General features: G+C 39.0%; 2 protein-coding genes across 2 annotated transcripts in view; both read right to left on the reverse strand.

Moving 5' to 3' along the window:
• Positions 1–2,880: 2,880 nt before the first annotated feature.
• LOC139443778 (KH domain-containing protein 3-like) lies at positions 2,881–3,393 on the reverse strand. Its single transcript, XM_071224696.1, has one exon. It carries the CDS (start codon positions 3,391–3,393, stop codon positions 2,881–2,883), a length of 513 nt encoding a protein of 170 aa, XP_071080797.1.
• Positions 3,394–6,001: 2,608 nt separating this feature from the next.
• The window catches only part of LOC139442024 (sprouty-related, EVH1 domain-containing protein 2-like), a 52,108-nt gene continuing 34,535 nt past the window's right edge, over positions 6,002–23,574 (reverse strand). Inside the window, exons 3-5 of the mRNA XM_071222777.1 lie at positions 15,788–15,956; positions 14,588–14,640; positions 6,002–14,113 (exon numbers count right to left, since the gene is read on the reverse strand). Of these exons, the coding sequence (XP_071078878.1) occupies positions 13,181–14,113; positions 14,588–14,640; positions 15,788–15,956 (1,155 nt within the window). The 3' untranslated portion in view covers positions 6,002–13,180. The remainder of the gene's footprint in view (positions 14,114–14,587; positions 14,641–15,787; positions 15,957–23,574) is intronic.

Here is a 23,574-nt window from a genome sequence, read left to right on the forward strand (position 1 = left end):
TTTGAAGGCCACACCAGGACCTGACCACAGTTGTGGAATATTTGCCTCAAGCAATGTGGACTGTACAGTGCTAGCCATTGTAGGTTCTGTTCAACTGTTGGACATTTTGTCACTGATATTGTTTTTGACATCCACTCTTACCCACTCACCAAATAACTGAACATAATATGGCTGTGGCCTAAACAATAATGAAGGGATACAACCCAATACAATCTATCGCCACACTGCCGAACATCGTCATATTGCTGAACATCGTCATATCGCTTTAGCCTAAACAATAACAAAGGGATACAACCCAATACAATCTATCGCCACACTGCCGAACATCGTCATATTGCTGAACATTCGTCATATCGCTTTAGCCTAAACAATAACGAAGAAATACAACCCAATACATTTTATCGCCACATTGCTAAACATTATGATATCGCTGTTGCTTAAACAATAACGAAGAATGGAGCCCAATACATTCTATTGCCACATTGTTGAACATTATGATATCGTCGTTACTTAAACAATAACTGAAAGGATACAACCCAATACAATCTATCGCCACATCATAAACATCATCACATTGCTGTAGCCAAAACAGTAACAAAGGGATACAACCCAATACATTATCTCACCAAATGTTTTTTCATACTTGCGGGGTTTGTTGTTGCTAATGCTGATGGTTTTCGTAGGAAATTTTCAGGCATCGAACACTCAAACCCCACACGTCTGACAACACATGATGTTAACCTTTTACACAGACTCGCACATACAATGCTGATAACAAACATTTAATTAATAAAGATATTCAGAGTGTACTTTTTTCACCATTAGTGTAGGTCAAATTAGTATGTTGATGTGACTGACTTCATTTTTTAGTTTTTATTTGTTGTTGTTGTTTAACACTTCATTTAGCAATTTTCCAGCGATATGACAGTGGTCTGTAAATAGTCGCTGTCTGACATCATGAGTATTGATCCACGCAGTTGAGGTACAATGACATTAAGTGAACCAAGTCACCTCTTACAACAAGTTTAGGTTGCTGGGGGCCTATAAACTTACCCAGAATCCCTGTGGATGGACTGACTACAGGCCAAACTACCAGGTATGGTAAGTATATTTCTCCTGACCACAGAACAAACTTATTTCATTTTTACCATTATGCCATAAAATTTAAATTGTAATTTAAAATGGAACACAATTTCTAAATACTTGCAAAACTACGTTATCTTATCGTTATTAAAAGCAGAGGTGTCATTTTCACCCGACAAACAGTAGCCCTTTTCCCTAAATGAGGTGCTGTTTTCGCCTGCACCTGTACATAACCAGTGATAACTGATTTCAATACTTTTATTAAGTGTATGTTCGGACAAAAAGCACCCCAGAATGGATGCCATACAGTATATAATGTATGCTAGAGAATTCATTTTTCATCCAACAAATGCATGTAAATTTTGTACTTGATGTTACAGATTACACTGGCATTAATTTTCTAAAACACAAACTTTCTCATTCTGCTTTATACAACGTAACCAATGCAGCAGTGTGGGAAGCAAGGAATACATACATCCATGACTCGAGCTGTTTCTTATATTTCTAGAGGGCAATATTTGGGATAAATAATTTTCAGTGATGGCCATGATATCATGTGATTATACAACGGCAGAATTGGAACTTGCTTTTCCTGGCCCTCAGTTGAAATTCTATCAATGCTAAGACATGAAAGAGTTATCCCCCTTCAACTATACACCACACTTTTCTTCTTGTGGTCAGGCAGGTTCAAATAAAATGGATGTCACAGTTGATCAACAATACTGTGTCAGTTTAGGGTTGGAAACTAAGAATTTCATATAAATTCCTAGAATAGATAGAATCTAAATTGTTTTTGTTACGTGAAACTTTATTGACATAAACCTTTTATGGTTACCTCACGTAATATATGATGCCCCCATGGACACATCTGTTAAATATCGTGTACTCTTAGATTTAAAAAATGGGGTTTAACGTCGCATCCAATATCAATGCACTTGTATAGCAACGTGCATGCACATGTGTGTGTGTGTGTGCTCGCGAGGTTGATTGTACCAATCCGTACTTATGCAGATTTTATAGTGCTAGCCCACTTAAATATCAATATAGTTTAACATGAATACCCCACTCAGACACAGTATTCTGACCCTGAGCCGACCAGTCCTTGTTTTAGCCCCTTAATGCCAAGCGCCAGGCAGGGTACCATCTTTTAATGTCTTTTGGTATGACGAAGTCGATAATTGAACCCCGGACCTTCTGCTCTCCGGGCGGACACACAACTCAACCACAGATTCGGTGATTCACCAGAAGTTGTTTATGATCTGATTGTGGTATGAATGGTAAATAAAGTACCATAGTTGTATACAAGTCATACAATGAAAACATCAGTACTTTACTTTGTCAATATAAATGAATACCACATGTACTGTTAATGGAGTAAGAAAACATTTCCCTAAATCAAATAATGGAATGCACAACTTAAACTCACTTGAATTTTCATTTCAGAACAGCTAAAAATAGTAATCTCCGTTTTATTTATGGTCATGTGTTGCAGCGATCAAATCCTTCCATGAAAGAACAGTCTGAGGTTAAGGCTGATTTGGACATGTCTGGGAAATGTTTATTTTTTCATTGATATGCCTGCATGCAAAATAGCCTTTTCATTTAAAAAAGAACAAATGTTTTCAATCTGTAAGTTGGCATCTTGCTGTAGTATGATGCATCCAACAACTAAAAACACAATGACTACTTCGGAGTCATGCAATAGTGTGCTGCATTGTTGACCTATATACTCAAGATTTATCTAATGCATCCTTGACCTTCACCACCCAGACTTATCGTTTTATGCATCCTTGACCTTCACCATCCAGATTTGTTGTCTGATGCATCCTTGACGTTTACCATCCACTTATTGTGTGATGCATCCTTGACGTTTACCACCCACTTATTGTCTGATGCATCCTTGAACTTAACCATCCACTTATTGTCTGATGCATCCTTGACCTTTACCACCCACTTATTGTCTGATGCATCCTTGAACTTAACCATCCACTTATTGTCTGATGCATCCTTGAACTTAACCATCCACTTATTGTCTGATGCATCCTTGACCTTTACCACCCACTTATTGTCTGATGCATCCTTGAACTTAACCATGCACTTATTGTCTGATGCATCCTTGAACTTAACCATCCACTTATTGTCTGATGCATCCTTGAACTTAACCATCCACTTATTGTCTGATGCATCCTTGAACTTAACCACCCACTTATTGTCTGATGCATCCTTGACCTTTACCACCCACTTATTGTCTGATGCATCCTTGAACTTAACCATCCACTTATTGTCTGATGCATCCTTGAACTTAACCATCCACTTATTGTCTGATGCATCCTTGACCTTTACCACCCACTTATTGTCTGATGCATCCTTGACCTTTACCACCTACTTATTGTCTGATGCATCCTTGAACTTAACCATCCACTTATTGTCTGATGCATCCTTGAACTTAACCATCCACTTATTGTCTGATGCATCCTTGAACTTAACCATCCACTTATTGACTGATGCATCCTTGACCTTTACCACCCACTTATTGTCTGATGCATCCTTGACCTTTACCACCCACTTATTGTCTGATGCATCCTTGACCTTCATGAAAACATATTGCAGCATGATACACACTGAAACACTTCCTGGGTCAAAAGACACATCACTACAACCAGCCATGATCATGAACAGTAGAACCATGCTTCATATATTAATCATATATGTTACTACATGGATGAAACGTTTCCCTTTTACACAACCTATTACATAAACAATTCATTCATATTACAACTTGGAATGAAAAGCAGTGAGGGGATCTAGCTTTACCAATGGGTGTTTCTTGCACCTGTCACAGCAGGAACTTCAGTCCTCAGTACCCCATGCTTGCTTTCAGAAAAGACTGTGTGGATAAACAGGTCGCACATTACCATACTCCCTGGATGTCAAGGAAATATAGGTCACTATGCAAACTTCCAGTGTGGATTACAGGGCACAATAGGTCCCTAATGTTCACTTCTGGTCTGCTGCTGGCATTCTTGGGCAGTTCAGTTCCCCTCCCTGAAACCCATGCTTGTTGCAAAAGGTTTCAGTGTGCAACCTGGTTGATTTTGTGTCACCGTTTGCTGATGGCATGCATGTCTGAGACTTGATTAGTGACAGACCGTCAAGATATAGCTGTAATGAATGCGGACTTGCATAAGAACAACTTTCACTCACTCACGTACAGCTGTGGTCCTGCTTAACATTAAATGCTTTTTAAGGCAAGAATGAGGTACCATTGAGCTATGAAATATATTTAAATTTAGAATTTGTATAGCACATTTTCCATTTATAACAGCTCTAAAGTGCTCCAAAGGCTTACTTGAAGAGCCAGTTCTTGAGGGATTTGTCAAAGTTTGTGTAAGTTTCTGTTCTCTGATGGGATTGCATTCCATAACACTTGGCCAGGAGGCTGCAATAACAAGTCACCCTATTTTGAAGGGAGATTGTTCCATAACACTTGGCCAGCATTCAGGAAGGACCTGTCACCATGTTTTTGGTACTTGACTGGTCCTGGAACATGATCGGGTTGAGGCTGTGATGGAGGGTATCACATAGATTTGTTTTGTTTGCTTGTTGTTTAATGCTTCATTCAGCAATATTCCAGCCTGGCTGTAAATAATGAAATCCGGACCAGACAAACCAGTGATCGATGCTGTGATCCATGCCGTCAGGGAACAATAATACACAATCAAACAAGTTGATGACGTCACCTCTAATGTGGTTGCCTGAGGCCAATCAGGACAAAGAATCTCCAAAGGGTACATCACATTAAGAATTATCCAAAAGAACAAAACAACACCAGACACTGGGACAGAACATTTTATGTGGATCCATGGATTTGCTGTTGGACAGTTTCTCATAGAAATATTCATATACATGTACACAGTGTACACACACAACCGCCCAAGGTGAGGATCAAACCTGTTCAAAGTCAAGACAGGTCAAGGTCAATTGGTGGAAAAACACTAAATCTAATAGTTGAGATTTAATCTCTGAAAGTAGCTTTGTTTTAACTTTCCACTTAACTACTGGAATCTGCAGACTGAAAACCACTCAATTTGTAATATTTGTAACTAATCTCAGATTGCGAAGACCTTGTCCCTTGACTTCTGACCAAATTTCCATCACAGTTGGACGGTATTGCGTGCCGGCAAAACTTGCATCAGAGTTACTTTCAACTCATAGACGATGGATACAACTGATGAAATTCTATTTAATGTGACCCCACAATTCCTGTCCCTCACAGCCATGCTGTCTCTTCCTACCTCCTTTTTATCACGCTAGAGAGTAGAAAAGGGAGACAACTTGGCTAGAAAGAAATATTTTCAGTTGAACGCCATGCTGCAAGACATTAGGAAATTTACAACAATTATAAAAATATATAAACCTTTGTATTTTATCACTCTTACTATTCTGTGAAAAAATCAACAACCGACTCTACAAGCAACCCTCTGGATAAGTCTCTTAACCATTGAGGCTCAAATCAAAGAGCATTGAAAGAAACTTGTCAACAATTTTTCATTAAGTAAATCTGATACTCTAGTACAACAATCATACCAGGTGCGTCTCTCCTTGTACCTACCCTGTTTTGTCAAAAGGGCTCAGTATTTGATCATACAAAACATTCACACAACTCCTTAACAATGAAGTGAAGAGGTTTACCCATATAATCATACAACTTGTATATAGATATTGACATAATCACTGAGCCGTGAGCTCCCTACCCCATAGGATGATGTCGCATAAAACCAAAATACTCAAAGAAACAAACTACTCTCTTTTGGCCAAGATTAGATTATCATAATATCATTAAAAGTAAAACCATTAAAATAGTTAAAATGTATAATAAAAGGATCAGATTTGTTAAAAGTGATATTCACAATCAATATTCAATCAATATATACCAGGTAGATATACATAATTCTGAATACTATCTGTTTTATGATACTGTACTTGTAACATTCATATCGGAATCTTTGCCCTCGACAGATGTATTTCTTAACGGGTGAATGTTCATGTCAGAAACTGTTATATATTCTGTTAAAATAACATTTCACTAACATTAGTTGCCTTGGTTTAGCATAATACTTCTGAATTTTATCATCCATATATCACGGGCATAAAATACAGATTTGATTTATCTTTCTTAATCTATTTGTTAATATCCCTTTCACTATGACTTAGCATTAAAGGGGGACTAGGCTTGGGCAAATTGGCAGTCCAGGCAAGTTTTGATTCAAGTCGTTCAAACACTATGTAAGTCTGCTAGCTAACATTTTATGATGTATATGTTATTACAGTTCATTCTTACTTACTAATAGAGTCTGTGCCTCAGTGTCAACCATCAAATATTCATCGGGCCGAGGATTTTTGCCTAATTTGTTTAGGCAGAAGTACAATGTTTTTTTACTCCAGACAAATAATTTGTTTTTCCCACAACACCTTTTTTTCCGAATGTGATTCCCATTGAATAATTTTGTGTTTGTATATAACTTGAGAGAAATTTGTTTTAAAATACCAGCCCCCAAACCAGAATATCGAATGGTCAGCCTCTAATCACATCTCGATCTATACTGATAATGGCAACAAACCACAAAGCATAGTCCCCCTTTAAATGTCAGATACAATCTTGAAACGCATTTACCATCCATGAGTTGTCTGTCGCTTTAAAATTTGTTTGTTTACTCAAAAACACAGACCGCATTTCTCAATCTGTAGCTTCAGTACAGGAAACTGACAAAGTCGTACAAATCTTATAAAAACTACTGGTACAAAGATCTACGTTAACTACGTTTGGACGGCTACGATGTCAATTGTAGTTTGTCGAAAACACTGTGTACTTTGAACCCTTTAAGTAATATGTACAGGGCCAGACTTCAATATATACACACGAAAGGTGAAGTGTTTGGCACTGGTCACTACAAGCTCGCATCCCTCTGTAGTTTCATCGTCATCTCCTCACAAATGCATGGTGGGTACCAGCATTGCTGGAAATTTCAGTGATGCTTCCTGAACACAAATTCACAACTGAAATACCTCAAAATTTGTTTAGAATATGTAATTCTCAGGCCAAATTCTCAGGGAATGTTTCATTAAAGCATCTCTCCTGGTGTCACATCCACCTCTACTCCCATAGACTTTCAGCAAAAACAGACCAGGACCTCGTTCCACAGAGAGATCTTGGTGCCAAAGACTGTAATCTCCTACTGACAGAATTAGGAGTCTTGTTATAATCCCTTCATGGGACAGTGAGTGAGTGAGTTGGGTTTTTAACGCCGCTTTTAACATTATTCCAGTTGTATCAAGGCGTGTCAGCTTAATGTGGGAGGAAAGCCCGAAGTGATGCAGGTCTTGGACATTTACCACTTCGGTGAAACCCATGAGCCTGGGTATGGTGCTGACAAACCTAGAAACCTAATTGGGGTGTACCGGGATTCGAACCTACAATCATAGGTTTCTGGCGTGCCCAAGGGACGCAACTCTGCACCGCGAATCGCGGCGCCTAAGATGACTGGGCCACCTGTGCCCCCTCATGGACAGACACCAGGTTATTGGAGATCAACTAAAATTTTACAAACTTATTCAACAAGTCCCTTAGAGTGTCATATTCAGAGTTGAATGTTTACAGAGCAAATACTTTCAAATAAGTGTGAGACATGTTATACATACTGTAAATACAGCATATGTATAGTGAGTATGTATATATATATTTTTTCACTAAGTGATACTCTGAACTGAAGTCAATGCCCCTAGGCTGATACCAGAGGCAAAACAATAAGCTTACACATATTTCCAGCTAAAATACATCCAAGAACATCTGTTACACTGGAGCTCATCTCCATTCCAAAATCATATTCTAAAACAATTCTCTGGACAAATACTAGAGAGAATGCAATAAAATTAGCAATCAGGTGACAAATTCCAATCTAAATATATCCATGATTATTGATCAGTTACACTGTATTAAATCCGAAAACTTATGCCAAAACAAGCTCTCATATCTACTCCTTCTCATACCCGAGTGAATACAAATATTTCAGTATAGAAACCACAGAGATTCTGAATTGTGTCTTCAGGAGGGCACACGGAAGATTTGGACCAGCATCTCACACCAAAAAGTGTTGAATGTACGAATACTGATCAGGCGAGTTGGCATGCTCCAGTAGCAAGCATACCCAACACAAGAGTTTGTGCATGGATTAGCGCCACGGGGAAGGGGTGTAAATGCTGACACAGTCTGAAGGAGTGAATGTGATTTAATGTTGCAAGCATGCAGAGTCACTTCTGTATTCCGTGTTCAAAAAGAAATATCAAACAACTTAATGAACTGTGCAATACGTAGAACTGACATTTCAAAGTAGATAATTACAGTGTAAACATTCACAAATAGGAAACTTTATCATACTGTTTTATTTCTGGGAAAATATGAAATTTTAAGAAATAATCATTTAAAAACATATAATGTCCATCACATTAACATCTTCAATGCCCAAGCACAAATCATTATCAAGACTCTCATTGCACTTATTTCACAATGTTCTATAAACAAAGTGGTGCCTTTCAATTACACATTGAGAAGCATATATCCCAGTAGTCGGATCGCACACAATCTTTCAAACATCACAGCAGTGAAACAGAGTCTACTTTCATAGTGCATAGGTCGTGGACTATCATAGGAAATACAGCCATATTGTGGACTACACATATAAGTCTAGCATTTGATTGTGAAACCATTCTAAATAAAAAGATCTGGAGTTTTGATTTCTTCAACCGGACTCACTTTTAATCTAAACATAACTAACAAATAGGAAACAAACCATATTTAACCAAAATGTAAACATGTGACAGAAGAATCACATCGGCTACCAATTTGATTTTCTATAGCAATTTCCATTTCCTCTATTTTAGGTCGCTTGCTAAAAACAAAAATAGTTCTTATTTCAAAATAATTATCCGACTCACAGAATCAGCTGACTAAGCAGAATCTGAACATTAACAATAAAATAACAATTTTCGTGTTAAAAAGGACACTTAACATGGCACAAAACTAACATGAATGGTCATGGTAACCATGGTAACAAGAATTCCTTACATCTGTATCAAATAACAATTTTTCAGAGCTTCAACAATGAAAAAAAAGAAGTCTTTTCCTTTTACTCACAATGGCTTCACAGTTTCAACAAGACTCTCTGATGTCATCTTTCTAATTTGTTCACACAACAAGCAACAATAGAAACAAAATAACAGTTTCAGTTCTTCACTGGGAGCCCTCTGCTGGCGTTCAACTGAAAACTCGGGACTGAAGATGTCCTCTTTACATTTGTTTAAGACACAGCACCTTTCTGCCACATGGGAGTGATCTAAGAATGAATTCAATAAAAAATCTGATTAAAGTGATTTCTTAAAAATCTATATTTAGCACTGATAAGTTCATCACTTTAAAAACCCAACAGCCTGTTCAATATACACATCTTTACACACAGCGTGATAGAGCTGGAACGATGATTCACATCACGATACGGGATTCACAATGCGATCAGTCCCATTGCAAAACGTAACATTATTCACAATCATTTCTTTAGCTGCTGTAACTTCTATCCAAAGAGCCATGTCTCTGAATGTTGCAAAACACCGAGTCGGCAATATTCCAGCCATAACAAGATGGCCTGTCAATAGAATTTGGACCAGTCTTAAACAGTGATAACAAGTATCCGCATCATTGGGAAAAAGAGTCTAGAGAGTGACCATACGGTATTTTCTAGTTACCTTTTATGACAAGCATGTCAAGGCCAAATCTGACTTCGAATTCCCATCCCTGTCAAACGAAGCAGATCACTCTACATGTAGGACATTAAAACTCTTCTTTACTTCGACCATGCAACTATATTCAAAACGTTTTTGTTCAGAATTCGTTAAATGGCCCTATCATGGGTAATATGGTAAGAATTTTGTCCTTTCAGTAGTATGTATTGTATCATGGGTCATATCACATAGTATGTATCGTATCATGGGTCATATGATATGATACATATTATATCATATGCCAATATCCTTATAGGTACTAGTATTGTATTGTGCATCACATTCCGAGGTATGCACCATATCCTGGATCTTAGCACATACTACGCATCGTATCGTGACATTCTTTATCGTTGCAGCCCTACAGTGCAGTGAGCACAGGAGTCGATACTTCCCTTAGAGTGAGTGAGGGCATTTTGATTCAGCGTATTGTTAATAATGTTCTTTGGCATTCCAGTTTCTACCAATATAGCTAATCACAATGAAACTAACTTATGTTCCACATTCAATCGAAGACCATGTGTCCTGTTTTTAGCTCATCTAATGTTCTTGTTCACATGCAACATTCCCGGTGCATAACAAAAATTCTAATGTTCCCCATTTGTAACAAACAAAATTTGTTTGTCACAAACGTCTGTTCACAATTACCATTACCTGATTATTAGTTCTGGTTTTTTATCACGAGACATACATGTTTACATTTAATTATCCTTCTGATGACTAATATTCCTTGTTTATTACTAATATTCCTTGTTTATCACTTATATAATATATTCCTCTATTACAAATCTTTAAATAAATTGCAAACCTCTCCTCGGTATGTCATGGTTCACCAAGCAAAGTTTTCTATTTTTATGCTTCCAAAATCCAGGAAAGAATTACACCACACCCACTAACACTCTGCTGTTTCTTGATTGGCTGATAATAGGAAGGGTGGTGGTAGTGTTGCATTATTGCTTTGAACAATGTTCCATGATATACACGGCTTTTAACGTCTATAACTTCACAAATGCAAAACATTTTGAAGTCAGTTCTTAAACAGAGAGTAAGTTATCCTGCAACGACCAAAGAGTCATATTATCTTGTTTTTCAAGGGTACCCCTGGTAAAAGATTTGTTTGTTTTGCAAGCTAGATGTTACATCCATCAATTTCAAACATGTTTGATTGGCTAATTCCTATTCTGTGTTTCCGGATTTGATTGGACACTTCCTTAATATTCTTTTTTATATTCATGAAAAGTGATTATTATCATTTGTGTCATACATTTTTTTCTGGAGTAATGCAAGCAGTTTCATATGCAAGTAGTCATGTTCTTCCTCATAAACCCAGTTTTCTTAAAAAGGGCTTTGAAAGCTGAATTTTGAGAGCAAAATTAAAGATATACATTTGTGCACATTATTTGCCGATCAATGGATTAAACTAAAAATAAACAAGTCGTTTTATAGACTAACACCAAGTGCAATGACTTCAAATAACTAATTTTGTTGTTTAGGAAATATGTAATACATTCATAATATGATTAAAACTATGAATTAAAAGCCGCAAAGTAAAAGGTTTCTCTGACTAAGCAGGAGGTAAAATATCAACCGATTTCGCAAACAGAGGTTCAAAAGTCACCACATATCAACTTATTAACAAATAAACAATAACAAGCTTCAAACTTAGTTTCAGTATCCATTACTGTATCATGGTAACATATGGACATCCTATTGACATGAATGCCCCGGATGTTTCTTAGTTTATTTCAGCAACAGTTAATGAAACCAATGCGTAAGAATAATGTCACCTCACGAAGTCAGATGGACTCAGATTCTTATTTCAGACCATGAAATGTCATGTCCTAAAAATAACTTTGATAACTGTGTATATCAACATACACATTTAGATGTCACTGTTTACAAACCACTGCAGTAGAACTGATAATTTCTTTCATCCTTTTCATTGTAAATATCCATCACATTCCCCAACCAGTGTTTACGCAATATCAATACCTTGGAAATCAGAATTTGTCCTAGCGATACCAATAAAGATTTCTGGCTAAGTCAATAATCAGTATAGGAGTATGGGATCTACTTTTAATACCTTTTTAATGCTATACCAGTAATTCTAATAGTTTAATGTAGACTTGAATGCAAGTGTGTAGGTTTAAGATAAACGATACAGTGATACTTAATGAATCAAGAACTTTCTTAACGCTGTGACAGTAAAATAACAAGTCAGACTTGTGGAACCGGCCCGGTTATCACTAACAGAGGGAAGTATCAACTCAATTGTGATCACGTGATCTTCTACTGTTGAACATTAGTGATGAGGGTGACACAAATGAAGCACAAATGATTTGGCACTCAATGACTGCACACACAATCGTGTTGTCTTTCTTACCACCAACATAACAAATACACCTAGTTTCGCTACATAAAGCATCACCTCAGTAGCCCAAGTCTACAATTCTGATTCTTTCTCTATATAAATTTAGGTGAAAACTTAGGCTAATGAGCTGATGGCACAATCGGCAAACTTATCAGATTATCAAAATCAGTAAAAAGATTGCCTGCTTAGAAACCAGCTCAGCCAACATGATATGCTTCTGTGGTACAAAGTATGCTTTACTCATCTTTTTAAAAAAAAAATATAAAAAAAATACCACTATGCTTAAACTTCTAACATGCTGTTATAGGATTGGTAACGTATAAAACTTGCCATTTTTAAACACAGGTACAAGGGATCATTTTCTCCCTTTTGAATGACTATACATGTTGTCATGGTAGAGTTACCCCCCTTGCCTTGCCACTGAGTCACATTGGAAACATGGTGCCCCTTCCCAGGGTCCATCATTTCTTTCTCTGACTTCCTGTTCACTGGTATCTTTCACCATAACCAAATGGATTGCATGTGTGTTTTTGGAAATGGTTGCTAACCTAAAATCAAGAATTATACATGTATGTTCAAAGATGAAAAGTGAAAACTAGTATTGCTATACAAATGTAAATGGAACTACAATGACATGATCCCAAGGACATATTGCTGATTCCAATCCACTCATGTGACTATATGGCAAGTAAGGGAAAGTAACTCCTCCAGTTTGGTCATCCCTTCCTGCACACCAACTCAGTTCTCTGGGTATGCACGCACCACATGAATATCCATCCGTTCACTGTATGTGTTAGCTAGATCTAGAAACCCATGCGTGTCAGATATATCTACAAGTTATGATGAAAAGGCGAACAAGGGGGAGATAATCCTGTGCATATAAATTTGCGGGCGTGGTCATACCGCCTTGTGCCGGCCACCGCAGCAACGACAGTAGATGCCACATCTATGACAGGCAGTCAAGGGCCAGTAGCACCATAAACAGGGCACAAGCAACGATAAAATTGTCAGTGCGGTCCATTTTTTGCAGTTGGAATCATCGCGAGGATCACACTCACAAGGGTGTCTGTATTCGCCATCAGCATCCGACATACAGTGGTATATCAAACATTTGGAACACGCTACACAAGTCACGCACTCAATAAATTTTTCGACACCATCTGGGGCGTCTTCACAACTGCCCCGTTGGTTATCGTCCAGAGAGAACACCTCATGGCAGTGTTTGCACCGTGATCGGTTGTTCAGCAACCTTCCTGATGTCCCCCCAGGCTTGTGGCGAGTCTTGTGCTTCTTATTGAGTGGTAGAGGGGGATGCTGAATAATCAAAGGCTGTGTCTTCATGCTAGTGGTCGACTCCCGTTTTGTAGGTGGTTTCGGCATTGGTTCTAAGTTAGGGTAGCTGTATTCATGAGGTGCCCCTGGCTTGCTTTTTGAAAATGTCACATAGGAGTCCTCTTTGCTCATTTCTACATTAGGGTCCGTGTCTAACAACAGTGTGTCGGACTTGCCGCTTAATGACGTAGGGTCGTCAGGACGAATCCAAACGTCATCCTGCCCACTAGAACTCTCGAAACTGTCTGATTTATGTGAACTTTTATCACTGGGCGGTGAGGAGGCGTTTTTATTGGTCCGATTTGGACCAGACATGTAGTGGACAAGATGGAGATGATGATGGTTGGCATGAGGGTGGGGGAACGGGAAGGAATCGGGGAGCCCCGATATCGGACTGCTAACGGGGGAACGTGGAGCTGGACTGGAGGTGGTGGTAGACGTTGTTGATGCTGACTGGGACGAGCTGTCCTTGCCCCCGGAGAGAGGCAGCTCCACGATCTGAAACATAAAACCTAGCATCAGTACAGGGGACACAATCTCAGCTCCACAAAGATGGGTCAAGTTGTCATTGGCTTAAAGAAAACTGTGATAACAGTAACATCAAACTGTGAAAACAGAATGACTATTAATGTCAATGAATGAATCACCCAAGTAAAGTGAATAAGAAAACACACCCTGATACATAAAACGGTCATAACATCAAACTGTGAAAACAGAATGACTATTAACGTCGATGAATGAATCACTCAAGTAAAGTGAATAAGAAAACACACCCTGATGCATAAAACGGTCATAACATCAAACTGTGAAAACAGAATGACTATTAACGTCGATGAATGAATCACCCAAGTAAAGTGAATAAGAAAACACACCCTGATGCATAAAACGGTCAATGACAGCGATCTGCCCCCACGTTCCTGTTTACACCCACAGTAGCATGCATACAAAGACGTCACCAAGTCATTACAATACCTGAAATACTTCCTCTTCTCCCGTCATGGAATTTCCCATGCTGCCAGCTGAGCCTGAAACACATACAATAACGTGAACGTGCATGAAGTCTTTTGCTGGCCTGATGCCTGTCAATTAACACCACCCCCATGTGTCGCAGCCCTCCCTGAACAGACTCCTGCAGAGAGGCACTGAGCACTTTCTGACACTGCCCACGTTGCTCGAAATATTTTCAATCTGATGTCAAGAGTTTTTAGATAGCATAGATGCTTACCACTCTTGTGAACCCGTATAGCATTCATGGTCGTAACAAGTAAAGGGTTATATTCAGAGCAAAGTCCAAATCCACAACCATTGCTGTACATGAAATGCTGTACATTGCAGCGCATGTTTATCCGTTCCTCATGTCTGCTATTCATTGTTTAATGCCACACTCAGCAATATTCAAGCTATGTGACAGTGGTCTGTAAATAATCGAGTGTGTACCATATCATTGTAATACAACAACATGCAAACAACAAAGTCATCAAGCATTATCATCACATTCATTAAGTAGCCTCTACGTATTGAATGTATGAGGCACCGATCCACATTAAACAAATAGCTATCAGAGAAAAAGAATACCTCACTTATTAAAGGTCAATGCTTAAAATTTTCATTTATACAGCACTAAGATTTCTGGTCAGGAGAGAGTGAGTGAGTATGGTTTTACGCCGCTTTTAGCAATATTCCAGCAATATCACGGCGGGGGACACCAGAAATGGGCATTGCATTGCATTGTACCCATGTCGGGAATCGAACCCGGGTCTTCTGCGTGACGACTAAACGCTTTAACCACAAGTCTACCCGACCGCCCCGGTCAGGAAAGTGAAAATGAGTGAGAGAATATGGTTTTACGCTGCTTTTAGCAATATTACAGCAATATGATGGTGATGGGGGGGGGGGGGGGGGGGACGACCTCCACAAATGGGCTCCACACATCATACTTGTGTGGGGAATTGAACACACTACGCTTCCCGACTGCCCCACGAGAGGATGAAATCAAACAAGTTCAGAATGACACACAATCACATTGTAATATAATTTCTGAGAAACAACAGTTAACATTTCTTCAATAATCAATCTTCTTAGAGCAGTTAGAGCAAGACAGTATATAATCAAGGATGTTAATTAAATTCTTCGAGTATGAAACTAAAGAAAGTTTGTTACTATAGATCATACCTTCTGTGAGCTCTGCCACCGCCCTCTTGATACCACGATCAAACTTTTTGGCATCATCATACCTCTCAAACGTTAAACCAAACCTTTGTTCATCGGTCTTCCAATGATGAAATTTGGGATTTGCCTTTGTGTACTGAATGTCCTTCTTCAATACACAATCCAGTACAACCTGCAACAGAGGAACACAGTCTTCACACAGTTCACAACCCAAGGAAATCAGTAGTGCAAGATTATTGCACTTATGCAACGATGTGCATGTATTATCTTTTACCATGCATCCGGGATTTGAACCTCCAGTCTTCCGCTCTCTGGGCAGACACTCTATCCCCTTGACCATGGAGGATTCTGATGTATGTATATTGACGTCTAATTAACACTACAGTTGGAGTCTACTTTGTTCATGTCAGATGAAATCTACCTTCCTGTTTTTTTTTTTAACTTAATATTATTTGTACCTCTGTTTACACAAAGTCAATAACCTGATTTAACCAATGTAGGTCATAACAGTAACATATCATTAGTGCATCAAGTCTTCAACATTTTCCAATCCTCGGACCCAAACCCGTCTTCCACATGACATTTCACTATCGATTCTCAACTCACTGCTATATGAAGGTAAGCTTTCAAAAAGACATGCTTTCAAAATGTAAGAAATTATTATTTAGAGTTTGCAGTAAAATATGGTTTTGTTTCTCTAAACCCATCATAAATTGAAATATGCAATCACATCTGAATGATTTCATCAAAATATTTATAGTCTTCTATAGTTTTAATGAAATAGCTACATGTCCTGTGTTGTCATGAGAAACTTGTGCTGCACAGGCAAATATTTTGCTTGATATTTTATATACATTATCAAATTATTTTGACATATTTGATCCTAATTTGCCAGTATGTAAGCAAGCGAAATACTCAGTGGTCATGCTTGAGATTCTTAACTCTCAAGACGAACGAGTGTGAGCAGCAGGGAAGAGAAACAAGGATCTGCGTGTAGTATTTCCTAACTATTTTTAAACTTAATCAATCTAGGGATTTTATATCTCATTAGGAGAAAGAGACATACATCAGTTATTCTAAACATCTCTGCAGCAGACCTTGAGAACTACACTCAGTAGCAAGAAACTATTACCGGAAACATGCATTGGTTTATTGTTCCCCAAGGCAGCTAATAATGACTTTAGCCTGCAAGATTCTTCCCAAAATAGCATATATCTTTCATCTTAAAAACATAATGCTGCCTGTAGTCATGTGCATTTTATATTTGAAATCATTCACAGTGATATCAAATCTACTTCCTAAATATCCCGGAGGACTAACAGTTCAACACATTAACAGTATCTCGTGCAACGAGTAGACTAGCAGTTGAACACATTCAACAGCATCTGGTTCACATGCCAGCTAACAGTTGAACACATTCAACAGCATCTGGTTCACATGACAGACTAACAGTTGAACACATTCAACAGCATCTGGTTCACATGACAGACTAGCAATTGAACACATTCAACAGCATCCGGCTAACATAGTACATGAATAATTCAACAGCATTCAGCTGTTCTTTTACAAGAACTAAGCTCTCATATCATCTTGTGAGTACAGAACACTCATATAGACTAGCCTCTTTTGTGAATTAAGCTCTTATATAGACTAAAGACTCTTGTGAGAATTGAGCTTTTGCATCAAGTTCTCTTGAATACTAAGCTTTAAAAAAGACTGGGCTCTCTTGAGAACTAATCTCTCAGACAGACCGGTCTTTCTCAAGAACTAAGCTTCATACAGACTGGGCTCTTTCAGAACTAAGCTCTTATATAGACTGGGCTCTTGTGAGAACAAAGCACTCATAATATAAGTAATATAGAATGGGCCCTTGAGAGAATCAAGCTATCATATAGACAGGGCTCTAGTCAGTTCTAAGCTTCTTATAGATTGGGCTCTCTTGAGAACTAATCTCTAAGACAGACCAGTCTCTCTCAAGAACTAAGCTTCATACAGACTAGGCTCTTTCAGAACGAAGCTCTTATATAAACTGGGCTCTTGTGAGAACTAAGCTCTCATAATATAGATTATACAGTCCGGACCCTTGTGAGAACCAAGCTCTCACATAGACTGGGCTCTTGTGAGAACCAAGCTCTCACATAGACTGGGCTCTTGTCAGAACTAAGCTCTCACATAGACTGGGCTCTTGTCAGAACTAAGCTCTCACATAGACTGGGCTCTTGTCAGAACTAAGCTCTTATAACGATTTGGGCTCTCACAGGCGCACAGGAACTTGACTCTTATGAACTGATCGCTGAATACATGAACAACTGAAGCAGCCCATATACATGTTGTATACTTCTCTGATGAAACCAACAGAACCCCTTTCAAAGAGCAGACAGCTGTCTCCATCCATTCATTCAACCTGGTGATTACCACAGGAGCTGGTCACAACACTGACATTTCCTTCATCAACACATGGACAACTGATTAATCCATTGATTTCTCCCAGGCCGGCTGGACATAGCTATCTGTCCCTGCAGTTGTTTCATCTTCACTACAGCATGCAATTGATGCTGGCTAGTTTGGTCAGGTGACCTTCAGGGGATCATGTGACCTGCAAGCATGGCAAGTGTGAGAGCCTGGCTTTGCCAGCTACACACATTATGTTCAGTTTCTGAAAACTGGTTCAGGACAAACTGTCAATGGATTTAGAGCCATGGGTCTTTCCAGCTGGAATGGTATGTTATGGGGCTGTGAGACTTTTATGCATTGACAAAATATGCTGGGAGAAGGGAGCATTGACAACATGTCTCCTGATGTTGGATGGGGAACTGGCACAATATATAGCAGGAAGGCTCACACCATACATGTGGTACATTCTATTGATGTGACAGAACACGTCTGGTTCACACTATATATGTGGTACATTCTACAGATGTGACAGAACACGTCTGGCTCACACCATACATATGGTACATTCTATTGATGTGACAGAACACGTCTGGCTCACACCATATATGTGGTACATTCTATTGATGTGACAGAACACGTCTGGCTCACACTATATATGTGGTACATTCAGTAGATGTGACAGAACACGTCTGGCTCACACCATATATGTGGTACATTCTATTGATGTGACAGAACACGTCTGGTTCACACTATATATGTGGTACATTCTACAGATGTGACAGAACACGTCTGGCTCACACCATACATATGGTACATTCTATTGATGTGACAGAACACGTCTGGCTCACACTATATATGTGGTACATTCTATAGATGTGACAGAACACGTCTGGCTCACACTATATATGTGGTACATTCAGTAGATGTGACAGAACACGTCTGGCTCACACCATATATGTGGTACATTCTATTGATGTGACAGAACACGTCTGGCTCACACTATATATGTGGTACATTCTATAGATGTGACAGAACACGTCTGGCTCACACCATACATGTGGTACATTCTATTGATGTGACAGAACACGTCTGGCTCACACTATATATGTGGTACATTCTATAGATGTGACAGAACACGTCTGGCTCACACTATATATGTGGTACATTCTATTGATGTGACAGAACACGTCTGGCTCACACCATATATGTGGTACATTCTATAGATGTGACAGAACACGTCTGGCTCACACTATATATGTGGTACATTCAGTAGATGTGACAGAACACGTCTGGCTCACACCATATATGTGGTACATTCAGCAGATGTGACAGAACACGTCTGGCTCACACTATATATGTGGTACATTCAGCAGATGTTCCAGAACACGTCTGGCTCACACTTTATATGTGGTACATTCAGTGAATGTGACAGAACACATTTGGTTCACACTCTACACATGGTACATTCAGTAGATTATGACAAACAGAAAAGGATAGATATTGAGTAGCATTTTACTCATTACCATTCAAATTAATATCTTCTGCATGTCTTCATATCAAATGTCCCGGTCGTGCACAATTACACCATGATACAAATTCTGAAATGTTTTAATAACAGATATTCTCAGTTTCAAACAGTTTTCCACCACTAATCAATGGGTTGCACATATCAAACTTTTGTAATAGCTACATACATAACACATAAACCATCATACCACTGACCTGACATATGATCTCTAATAATCATTATACATGTACATACAGCTCAACCAACAATTGTGGTCCTTTTTTCAGCAAAGTGACAAGAAAATAGCAATATAACATATGCCAGCAGCTGTCAGTGACATATAGCTGAATGAGCAATAATCATGTCCAATCAAAAGTGAAATCTACTGATAAAACATCCAGTACTTCCTGGTTGAAAGAAGAATAGACTGTCAATCGCCACAGCCAGGTTCATTGATGCTGCTGCTGACAGGTAGGCAATGTGAATTCAAGTAACCATGGTAACATTTATTCATGAAAACATATTGGTTTGCCCATTCTGTTCGAAATAAAGAATGAAAATCAAAGGGACCATGTTTTAAACCTCTAACCTAAAGTTTTGGAAGGCCCTTACCTGTATTAAAACTATTATTCAATAAAAAAAATTTAAAAAAATGCCATGGCCATTTAATTTCATACCACATATGGCCTTGCATGATAGGAATACCGTAGGTAGATTTTTCTCTTAACTGCAAAATAATAAGGTACAAGTCCAGATTTATGCAGGTTTTATAGAGCTAGCCTACTAAGACACAATACCACAAGCTAAACATGCACACCCCATACTTATACGTTATACTCTGAGCTGACTTGTCCTTGTTTTTTTCCCCCTATTGCCAACTGCCAGGCAGGGTAACAACAAGTACAATCTTTTAATGTCTGTTAGTATGACGTGGGAGAGGTATACAGCCTAATTTCATTGCTATTACAAAAATGGACACACGTCAAGACTACACTGCATATTGACGTAATGAATTCACAGGTGATGGAGGAGGGTATACAAACCTGCACAATATTGACGATAGTTGCATGTAGGCAAGTAAACTATTTTTTTCCCCAATCCACACAAGTAATGATGACACACATTCCAACCACATCATATTAAGCAGCTCTTACAACAATTGGGAAGAACTTCTGGATTTATTCTGCATCACAAGTTGCTTGTTTTCACAAAGCATTAAAATTCTAACAGATACTTATATTGTTCATTAACCAGGTGAAAATATATTTCACTTTTACAAAATGAATGTGATGAACTGACAACATCACCATCAGCTTCAGATGTATAACAATGGGTTCCATTCCCTGTGTAACTGGATGGTCAGAAACAGAACAAGGAGGCCATGCTGCATTTGTTTTTTCTGATCACCATAACAGTAATCAAAATAATTAGTGACCCAACAACCCCTTACCCCAATACCCATGAAACAGTGCAAATACCAATTATGACACATCCTTCCCTCCTGAATCCCATCCTTCCTCCTGGACCCATCCTTGCCTCCTGGATCCCATCCTTCCCTCCTGGACCACATCCTGGCCCTTGCATCCCATCCTAACCGTATTATGTCGCATCCCAACCCTCCTGTATCCAAATATATTTCTCGTGTATCCCATCCTAAGTCATGAGTATCCCCATTTTAACCCTCCTGAAATCACATCCTAATCCTCCTGCATCCCACCCGTACCCTCCTCCTGTATCACATCCTAATCCTCCTGCACCCCACCCGTACCCTCCTCCTGTATCACATCGTATACCTCCTGCACCTCATCTTAATCCTCCTGCACCCCATCCTAACCCTCCTGTATCGCATCCCACCATGCATACTGTAACAATTCATAGGTCTCCGACTTAGAAGGCTTGGCTGTAAACTATGGTACATACACACAAAGTACTCCCTACAGGCAACTGAGCCATTCACCTACAGCTACTGGTGACTCACTACTTTATAATTAGATGGCCTCACCATAGGTATCAACAGCCATTCATATGCTGCATACATTAGCCCTGGTCTACCAATAGGCAGCAGGTATTTAACATCTCCATAATTGAAGACACAATTATAATGTCATTGATGGACCATAATGAACTTAAATAATTAATCATCAGTTTTGCTCTGATGTTTGAGATAGAACCTTCTTTGTATTCACAATAGGAACAAAAATGGAGGTAGTTATTTGTAGATCAGAGAGAAGTGATGATGGTCTTACACCACTTTAAGCAATATTCCAGTTGTATCACACCATTAAAAGCTTCACACACTACCCATGTGGGTTGTCAAACCTCGGTCCTCAGCATGAATAGAGACGAAACTATGATAGTTCATGTACATTACAGTTGAACTCAAAATATGTCCTCTCTACTCAAAGCTCTCTTTTGCAAGGCCTTTGAATTACCTGTCGAGTGAGTGAGTGAGCGAGTGAGTCAGTTTGGTTTTGCGCTGCTTTTAGCGGGGGGGGGGGGGGGAGGGGGAAAGGGACACCAGAAATGGGCTTCACACAGTGTACCTATGTCAGGAATCGAACCCAGGTGTTCGGCATGACAAGCGAACGCCTTAACCACAAGGCTACCCTACCGACCCATATTCTCTGTCTATATTGTGTATGGGGATGCCAGTAAGAGGCCTCTACCTGGTATTCCCAACTACCGTTTGGAATAATATATTAAAATAGCTATACCCCCTCTGCGTTCCAAGCACGTTTAGTGCATTAAGAATAGCAATTGACAAAATGGACTTTTACATAATGTTTGTGATTATTATTATTGTCTCAGATAACACAGAAGCATTCATACATCAGACTGCCTAAAGTAACTACCAACAAGATGTGATCCAAACTGGTTCTGACATTCCTTCCTTCAGCTCATTCAAGCTAAATAATCCACCTGAATGTGTCCAGTGATAGATAGTTTGTTCGTCATTAAGGTCATGTGTAAATTGTAAAATAGTGAAGCTCCTGTAAGTGAAGGAACACAACATACACTTGTTGAAACCATATTACATTCAAGAAAACATAATTGTCTGTTACTGGTTCTTTTGGCACGTTTCTATTTCATTTGATCATCCAATTACTGACACTGAAAGGAGGGTCATATATGTAACACATATATCAGGGCTGAAATGAACGTTGTTAAAAATTATTCTACAATCCTAAAACAAAGGCTCATAAATGTGGTCCTTCAAATGTGTCAAAGCAATTATGAATATCCACGTTTTATTGAAACAAACACAAGCACAGTACTACATCTTGACACAGTTGTCCTAATGAAACCTAGTTTTTCTTACTAAGACAATAGTAGTCTGTTGGAAGACCAGATTTTGACATTGTTGTGCTATAAAACTGAATCAGGAACAATACTTCACATATGGGAATTACCATGTGATTAACCCTTGGTGTCAAGGCTGCATATGAATGAAAAGGCCATGTTAATAGTTTCAAGCAATTCATTTGTGCCTCCCCTTAAGGAGTCAAAGCCTTCCAGACGAAGTCTACACAATTTACCAGATCAATAGCAGACCATAAACGCTGAAACTGACCATAGCTGACCACTGGCCAGTCGGACTAATTAGGTCTGGTCTCAATGGTGAGTGGGAGTATTGAGATTAGCTGAGGTCGGAGACCATAATAGGCTATGGTCAATCAGCACAAGAGGTGAAGGTTAGTCTAGGAAGAAGGTAAAGGTCAGTTGTGGTAAGGTTATGGGCAGGACAGCCAGTGACTGAATGAATCTGGGCTGTAGACTGCTGATCACAATGGAGCAGGCTGGCTTTGAAGGGCTTGGAGATACCCAGTGATTTTCTGGGGTCTTCCACTGACCACAGCATGTATAAAAGAGATGGGAGCTAGCAGGGCTG

This window comes from Haliotis cracherodii, unplaced genomic scaffold (genome assembly GCF_022045235.1).
Source record: "Haliotis cracherodii isolate W230 unplaced genomic scaffold, xgHalCrac1.p SCAF_5, whole genome shotgun sequence".
NCBI lineage: Eukaryota > Metazoa > Mollusca > Gastropoda > Lepetellida > Haliotidae > Haliotis > Haliotis cracherodii.